Source organism: Astyanax mexicanus, chromosome 7 (assembly GCF_023375975.1).
Source record: "Astyanax mexicanus isolate ESR-SI-001 chromosome 7, AstMex3_surface, whole genome shotgun sequence".
Lineage (NCBI taxonomy): Eukaryota > Metazoa > Chordata > Actinopteri > Characiformes > Acestrorhamphidae > Astyanax > Astyanax mexicanus.
The window spans coordinates 150,770-160,000 of record NC_064414.1 but is presented as its reverse complement, the minus strand read 5'-3'; the positions used below and the strand labels follow the sequence as shown (position 1 = coordinate 160,000).

Below are 9,231 nucleotides of genomic sequence, written 5' to 3'. Positions count from 1 at the left end.
ACACACACACACACACACACACACACACACACACACACACACACACACACACACACACACACAAAAACACACACACACACACATACATACACACACACACACACACACACACACACACACACACACACACACACACACACATACACACACACTGTCTAAACTTGTATACACATCTTCAAACAGTGTGCTTATATATAATGCATAAAAATGCTACATTACACAAAAACTTAAAGCTACAGACTGTTTCTCTCTCTCTCACACACACACACACACACACACACACACACACACACACACACACAGACAGACACACACACACACACACCTGGAACATCTCTGGACTTTTGTTCTCTTGAAAGACTGTGCCTGTCTGAAAATCAAACTAGCACAACATCATCCATCTGTCAAACATCTCTCTTCACACACGCACACTTTTATATACACTTTTATATACACTTATATATATATATATATACATGTATAAGTACTTGGAACAAATACAGTACTGGTTCCATATAAACCCACTACAAGGACAAAGGTATTGGAAAACTTACTCAACTTCTAATCAGGCACTATACAACTTCACTTAGAGTATCTACAGTAAATGTATTCATTAGAAGAGATGGCCATAAACATTTGGACACACAGAGCCCCATCTAACACCCTGTGCAAGACACGGTGTGATGCTCATTGCTATCTTACACCCCGCCAACAGTCTATTTTCACGCCCTACACCTGCATCATTTTAATAACTAAGATTCATTGCTATCTTGGCAGTGAATTGTCACAGGAGTGCCCCCAATGTGTGTACACGTTGGACACCTCCAGGTAACTGCGTACCTCAAACAGTAATGCGCCAGTCAGAGCACAACTGGTTCTTAAAGAAAATGACAAGTGGCACACTATTGCGACTTACTCCCAAAACACACCCAACTAATTAAGATAATTAGTATATGTTTTTTTTTTACGTTTTGAGCCACACAAGGCATACTTTTCCTGTCATTACGATAGCAAAGACACATTGACACGCCCTAAATCAAGCTGCACGGTGCACAGTTGACGGCTCACCTAAAGATTGTTAAAATAGGGCCCATAGTGTGCGTGTATACACTTTATATGTGTGTGTGTGTGTGTGTGTGTGTTTCCTGACACTCACCCACTGCAGTGTCTTCGTAGATCAGCAGGTACGACTGGAAGAAGTAGTTGTTGAAGCGAGGTGGTTGGTTAAAGGCTGCAGGAGAGAAAGTTCACAGATTAGTAACTGAAAACTTTCACCACCAAAAACCCACATTCATCCACCTGAGAAGCAGAAGAGTAATAATGAGAATAAGAGGGAACAGGTACTAAAACAACCTGCCTGAACCCGCCCCCCCACGCTCTCCTCCAATCACACGGTTGTCTTGAACCGTAAACAGAACAGTGCATTTTTAACAGTCAGTAATCACAGAACATTACTGCAGATTTACTACAGTATATTTTTATTTTCTTCTTGCGTCTCGGGGAGTAACGTCCGGCCTATTGGTCACAGATCTTCTACCTGAAAATACAGATATTATTTTGAGTGGCTTGGGTTCATGCTGTCTGCAGTACTGTAAATAAAGTAAATGTAGGAAAAGCGATGTCTCAACTTTTTTTTTTCAATCTAATTTGGAGTTGGAGTTGTATAAACACACATTATCACACATAATATAAACACATATTTATTCAAAACTTTTCACACATTTTTATGCTCCAAACATGTTTAAAAACATATTTACTGTAATTTTCTTCACAGTAAAACAGGTAAGAGGTTTATCTTGTCAGGTAATGGTTACATCAGTCTCTGAATGACCATCTCGGTCCACTCTCCAGTTCTGCTGGTGCTTATTTCAGCTTTTCACCTGCTTTTCCAAACTAAGAACGGGGTCTGAGCTGTGAAGTGTGGTTTTTCTGGTCAGCCAAAGTGGATTTGAACTTTTTGCACCCTTCAATTGCCATCCTGAAAATGTGGGGGTATCAGTGCTGTTCTACTGAGACGTGAAGCACAGAGTCCGTGTCTGGGTCGGGCTAAAACAGACAGGAACACTCTGAACGTACTGGTGTTATCCATTCCTGACAGGATTGGTAGTGTTAAAAGGGCAAGAGCACACAGAACCAAGCAATCGATCACACACACACACACACACACACACACACACACACACACACACACACACACACACACACACACACACACACACAGTTCAAATAAACACACTCACAGTGCTTGTCCTAGCTATCCTGATACTCAATAATGGGGTGAAATATGTGACCATGTGTGTGTGTGTGTGTGTGTGTGTGTAGGGCTGTCTATGGGCAACAGTACATATTAAAGTGCAGGGCTTGTGATTCTATATATCACTGTCTGCTGCAATACTGTAAACAAGGCAATATATTATGGTTCTTCAAATGTTAGAAAAACAATTATTAAAAAACATATTTTACTTTTTATGTAATTATAACAGTGAGATCTGAAGACTAGTACAGCACTGGTATCTAGTAATGAATCTAGTAAATGAATTCACTGTAAGACACCAATCTTTACATGTAAACCTAAAATATTGTATTTAAAAAAAACTATACAGTATTGCAAAATAAAATATTGTAATATAATGTAATATTGACAATTTTACACTCGTATGTGTTTGTGTGTGTCTGTGAAAGCGTGTAACACACCTGCATGCGTTTGTGAGCAGCCGTTCTACGTTCTCAAGTTGGCCTACTTCTATAGCATGTTTTTTTTTTTTTGTTTTTTTTGCAACACACACACACTCTCTCCTCTCCTGGGTGTCGTTTGTGTTTCAGGGCAGCGGGAGACAAGCTGTTTTGTCAGGAAGATCAGCCTACAAAGCAGCAGCGCTTTGATCAAGCCTTTGGGCAGTGGGCCATAGAGACACTTCTGCACCGCAGGAGGGGTGTGTGTGTGTGTGTGTGTGTGTGTGTGTGTGTGTGTGTGTGTGTGTGCTTGAAGAGCCGTTTGATGCAGAGAGATGCTGAATGAAGAATGTTAAAAACACATTGATCTGCAGAACACTGAAGCATCTCAACAGGAGCAGATCTACAGCAGCACGTCACTAAGCGTTAACACCTGATAATACCTGGTAACAGCACCTGGTAATAAGCACCTCTGTTCTTTCTATCATGTCATGTCAATTCTATCATTCTGTCATGTCATATGGGATCATTTGTTTTGCACATTTTAGACACAATTCCAGTTTTATGTGAGAATTAAATAATTAAATTATTGCTCCTGGGCTCCCCCTATGGTCATAAAATGGAATTTGTGTTGTGAGATGCCCTTAAAGGACACATGCATTTATAGATACGCTAAGAACATTTTTGCCAGTGCCCTTCCCACTAGCTTAAAGGATGTAGGCTAGCTAGTGCTGCATCTGAATCACATGAACCGCTACTAACTGCTGCTGATACTGAGTCAATGTACACCTGAGCAATCTTGAATAAAAGCTGTTAACTTGAATAAAAGCTGTTTCATTATCCAGCAGACACCCTTTTAGACTTATTCTGCATGATGGGGAAATGGAGGCCCATCCTCTCCTGCTTAACTGCAGTTTGCTGTTGTTTTTCTTTTTTGCTCGTATAAAAAAAAAATCATACAGTGAAGAACAGCAGCAGGAGCTCCTTAGATAAAGTGCTGCTCTCATTTCTCTCCAGGCAGGACAGAGCAAAACGAGGGTTTGACTCCACAGAGCTAAGCTTCCAGTGTGTTATTTTGTTATGCTAACTAGCTAGCATTAGCTAGTAAGCTCTGCTAGTGTGCTTCTTTGGCACCAGTATACCACCCAGCGGTACATGTAATGTGATTTAGGCTTAGACCCAGACACTCTTCTCCATGGACCTATATCAATAACCAATACACTACTGAGACCTGCAGTGTGTTTAAGTGTTTATTTTAACTGGCACAACTCTTTATAATACAAGTTTAGAAACCAAGAAAAGTTACTGATCAAATAGTTTATGATAAACAGATAAACACAGGGAAAGAGGAGAAGCAGTGGGAAAAAATGAGGCCTAATTGAATATTAGGACGATTCATGGTTAATACTGAGTGTATTTTTAAATTCTCTCTGTAAAACACGTCGTACACTGTGTAGTAATACGTAAAGATTAGTGCTCACAGGCGAGCGGTGATTGAGAAATGGAGAAAGTGTGTATCAGTCTGGCTGTATGAAGAGGACTGTGGGGATAAGAGGGTCTTGACTGAGCTGATATGAGAGTCGATGGAGTGGCTCTTGTGTTTGATCTCATCTTCATAAACTCATCACTTCTCATTATACAGCTACTGCTCACAACCACGGCTTCAATCACACTCTAATCATCTCTCTCTCTCTTTTATTCCCTTCCTCTCTCTTTATATCTCTCACTCTCATTCTTATCCACCATCTCTCATGTTCTTTCTCTCTTTAATTCTTTCACACTCATATCTTTCAGTTATTTTTCTCTCTCCATTCTCTCTCTCTCTCTCTCTCTCTTTTATTACCTTTCTCTATCTTTGTCTCTTGCTGTCTCTTATTTTCATTCACTCTCTCACTTTCTGTGATCTTTTATTCTTTCTCTTTCTCTCTCACTGCCTCTTTATTCTCTCTCAGGTCTCTCTCTCTCTTTCATTCTCTCTTATATTATTTTTATCTCTCTTCCTGTCTCTTATTTTCTTTTGTTCTCTCTCACTTCTTGATTTTTTTATTCTGTTTTCTTTCATTCTCCTTATTATTTCTATATGTCTCTGCTATCTTCTCTATCTTTCTTTTCCTCTTCTTTTTCCTCTCGTTTTCTCTCTTTTTTCCTCTACCTCTTTCTCTCTGTCTTATTCCCTCTCTCTCCATATTTTTATAGGTTTTAATATCAAAGTCAGGAGGACCCATTATTGTGAATAACCCAGTGTGTTAGTGACAGTTTACAAATAGTGTTTTTATTTATTTATGTTTTTTCATTACTTTTATTACTTTTATTTATTACATTTACATTAATATTTTTTTCAAAAGTTTAAATATTCTAAATAATAAAAAAGAGGCTGCTCTTTAAAGAGGTGTGATTGCATTATAATTCTAATATTATATTACATCTCTTTTTCATTCTTGGATTCTCTATTAGGTTCACTAATTCACACTTGCTCTATTGTTTTTATAATTTATTGTTTCTTTCTCTTGTTCTTTGTCTCTTTCCCTCTCTCTCTTTCTTCACCCTCGTACTCACTCTCAGTGTGGGTCATTATTCTGGCTGAGCTCGGTCACGGGGTGTCTCTTAATTTCTGGAGTCCACAAAGCCCTTAACAATCAGCCAGAGATAATAAGCATGAAAACACTTTTCCCTGTAGGATCAGCCACAGCTATCAGCACCACAAGTGCAGGAGAGGGGGATAGATAGTGGCACAGAGAAGCAAGAGAGAGAGAGAGATCAAGGAAGAGAGAGAAAAGAGACAGAATAGAACGATGGAGGTGGAAGATAAGCCAAATCTTCATTAGAAAATTCTGTAATAAACAGTGAAAGGAAGCTGTTTTTTATTTATAATGATGATGTCTTTTACAGAGTCTAAAACTGATGGATTAAAATGCTGCGTAAGATTTTTAATCTGAACCTATATTTTAAATCTGAATTTGACCAATCAAAGCTCTATGGGTAATGTAAATGTGCTACTACCGGTTCGCTGTGGCCACGCCCCTTTCCCAGTGGAACATGCCATAAAATTAGGCCTGTCAGAATAATTTTAATGGGTGGTGGCCTACTCTCACTATCTGTCCTCAGAGCAGATGGGAGAACAGGTCAGTGCACCTGGTGAAAAGCCTCCACTTAAATTAACACAAATAAACACAATGGACATATTGAATTAATCAAAAAAAAAAATATATATATATATATATATATCTGGAAACAGGCATTTCTAAAGTATGATCAACTCCAGTCAATCAAAGCTTCCTAGATACACATCCCCTGTCTGTTTCTGCTCCTCTTGTGAACTGATGCCAAATATCTCAGATGTCTGATTCATTATTTGTCTGTACTTGAATTCTCTATTGTCTGACCCTGTTTTGGTAACTCCAGATGCACTTCTGTTTAGTTAACCTTTCTGGTTACATGATTTAAACAACCCGTGTCTGTCTATATCTGTCTATTTAGTACTCTGGGTATTGTCTGGAAGTGATATCAAACTTCCCTGCTAAGTGTATTATATTACTCTGAGTTTCAACACAATGCATATTAGCAGTTTCCTGTTTTTGGTGGACGAGGAGTTTTCCAGTGCTTTAAAACATCACATTTGTTTTCTCATTGCTGAGCTGGGAATATACATCCAGAATGTAGTGGTTGCTGAATAATGTGATGTGTGCTATTTCTGTTTTATGTATTCAGAATACATTTAGAATATACTTAAAACACATTTTGATAAGGCACAGTGGAAAACGTTTGCTGTTGTGATTCTCAATACATTCACACTGTTAATGGTTGGCACTTTTTGTCTTGTAATTGTTCATTTATCTACATTTTAACTCAAATTTGTTTGACAATCAGAGCATCTTAAATTTGATCACAGCTCCACTCGCGTTCCATCATCACGTCTCCGTCTCAAATTCGCCTTTTCTTTCTCTTTGCTGTTGAAGCGTTAATATTTAGCGTGAAGCAGTCACGTGATTGTGTGAAGCTCTGCACATCACTGGTCTAATGATCACTGTAGAATGATGAATGTTTTTTACAGAAACTAAAACCAGAAAAAATTAATCATACATTCTATAAATAACTAAATAAACATAAACTGTATATTGAATACTAAACACAGTCTAAGGCCCAATCCCATTTCTCCCCTTAGCTTTACTGCTTAGCTCTACTCCTCAGTTTTGTGTGCACACCTAGGGGTAGGGTGTCCCGATTCTCATTAGGATGAAGGGGTAGATTAGGGAAGTGTTGGGGCTTTATATATTTTTTGAATCAGCACACTCGAAACAGAGGGAATAGTAGTAATAAATGTGGGGATGTCCAATTCTCAGTCGTATGTGTTTATTATACAACCTCCATCTCTGAGTATTATTCACATGAAAATCAAATGCCCAAATATTTAATTATGTCACTAAAAGAACAAATGTTTTCTCGGGGCGTCCTAATATTATTAGATGATTAAATACTGCAGTAAAACAGCAATGACTCTCCACTGCTCCAGCTTTCAGCTTAAAGAGGAAGAGACAGATAGTGGAGGGGGTGTGAGGGTGGGTGTTTTAGAAAGTCATTGGGTGCGATGTAAAGCGATGGTGGCATCGTGCTGATAACTCAGCGCGGCGGCTCGGCTGCCCGGGTGATTGGAGGTGTCTCTCGCTCGTCTCCAAACCTCAGTCACAGTGCCGGCCGTGTGTTTACACATCCCGCGCTGTGAAAGGGCTGAGTGTTGACCCAGCCGCAGCGCTCCAGTCAAGATTGAGTGACAGACTTAAAAAGAAAAAAAGTTGATTGAGCGGGTGAGACAGGATGAGAGGACGACAGGTAGAAAAAAAGGGGGAGGTAATGAGACGCTGCTGTGATGAACAAAAGGCCCGGGGCGGAGGAGGACGAGGAGGAACAGAAAAGGACGAGGAGAGGTGGACAGAGTTAATGCAGAGGCTGCAGAGGCTAAAGTAGAGAAGAGCACTGCGATGTCAGGTGTGTGTGTGTGTGTGTTTTACCTTCACTGAATGTGTGTAGGAGGAACGTGGAGAGGAGCAGCTTGGCCACCGTCATCCTGCCACCAGAACCTTCCCTCCACATCACCTGCACCTTCTCAACACTGCAGAAACACACACACACGTTTCATTTCAGTAAAAACTGCGAAAAATACAAATATTGGACATTTTTATTTCATTTATATCACAGGTCTGAAACCTATTTTACAGCAAACAATTTCAACAAATAGTATTTTGCCCTTTCTTGGTACTTTATACAAACAAAATCTTCACGCAAGCTGAGACAGGGGTTACAAAACTACACACAGATCATTCCAGAGGTTCTATCTCATAACTGCGTTCTCCTATTTTAAACTGGACCCATTGTTGACAGTAAAACACAGTTTGTCTAGTCCCTGTAGAGAAGTACTGCCAACAGAATATACAGTAACTCTCTAGAGCAGATAAATCAATATAAAAGTATTGGCACCGTACCTGACGCCGGGTCTGGCTGAGGGGTATAAGACCCTCAGCGTGGGGGTGTGGGGGGGTGGATTCAGAATGATGGAGCTCCATAAAATACAACAATCAAACCACACTAATGCTTCTCTTGTTACAGAATGCAATCAAATCCTCACAGCAATGCTGGACAGTACCGAACAGTTAGAGAGACAGTTACTCCAACTCCAACTGTTTAATATCACTGATTACAAAAGAACTATAAATGATCCTAATGTGTCCCAATATTTAAAAGTGAAATCTCTCGTGATCTGGCAGATCAGGACTCCTCGACCCGGTCAATACTCTGTTCATTTAAAGCACCTTCAAAGGCCTACAGAGCCTCGGAGTGCAGAGTATCACCCGAGGCGAGGGGTTTTATACCAGCGGCATTAATATTGGATAGGGAATATGACTTATGCATTGAACTGAGCGATGAGCCAGAAGCTTCAGCTGCTCACTGTGGCTAAAGAGGAAGATTCAGCTCATCAGGGACGTCCCCAGTAAAGGCTGATCCCCCTCTCCCCCAGAATCCCTGCTAATCGAGACATTCCTAATCGTCTCGCAGGGTGTAACTCGCTTTAAATGAAAACCCGACGGATAAGTGAGCATCCGAACGAGTAAATAAAGGTGTCTAAAGTGTGTTAACTATATTAGCGGGAGACCCGGTGTGACATGCGATTTAATTAAAGGAACTGTAAGGTCGAAATTAATGATGTGTAATCGCGCCGAGTGCAACCTCTGTGTAATCAGGCTAATTACAGCAGTGGGACTGTTTGTTTGCTGCTGTTTAGTGCTAATGTTGCAGAGATTGGGAGGCTACAGGGGAGAAAGCGAGAAGCACACCACAACATCTCAGCACTGAAAACTCAAATCATTTAAAATCTGTTCACCTATTAAATATCACTAACAGCACAACATTGCTTTATAATAAGGATTTCAGATTAGGATATTTTGCCCCTCGATCAGATCTGAGTCTTTTAATGCTGAGTATCATCCAGTACCTGTCCAATCCAATCTTTGTGTTTGTGTAAGTAATTCAGCTCCACAGTTTAAATCAGATGTGCTGCTGGGTAAC

At 40.0% G+C, this 9,231-nt stretch overlaps 1 protein-coding gene across 1 annotated transcript in view; it reads right to left on the bottom strand.

Annotated features, from left to right (window-relative positions):
• The window catches only part of cdh23 (cadherin-related 23), a 277,788-nt gene that overhangs the window by 245,478 nt on the left and 23,079 nt on the right, over positions 1–9,231 (bottom strand). The window contains exons 2-3 of the mRNA XM_049481005.1: positions 7,680–7,780; positions 1,157–1,231 (exon numbers count right to left, since the gene is read on the bottom strand). Coding sequence (XP_049336962.1) covers positions 1,157–1,231; positions 7,680–7,761 — 157 coding nt within the window. The 5' untranslated portion in view covers positions 7,762–7,780. The remainder of the gene's footprint in view (positions 1–1,156; positions 1,232–7,679; positions 7,781–9,231) is intronic.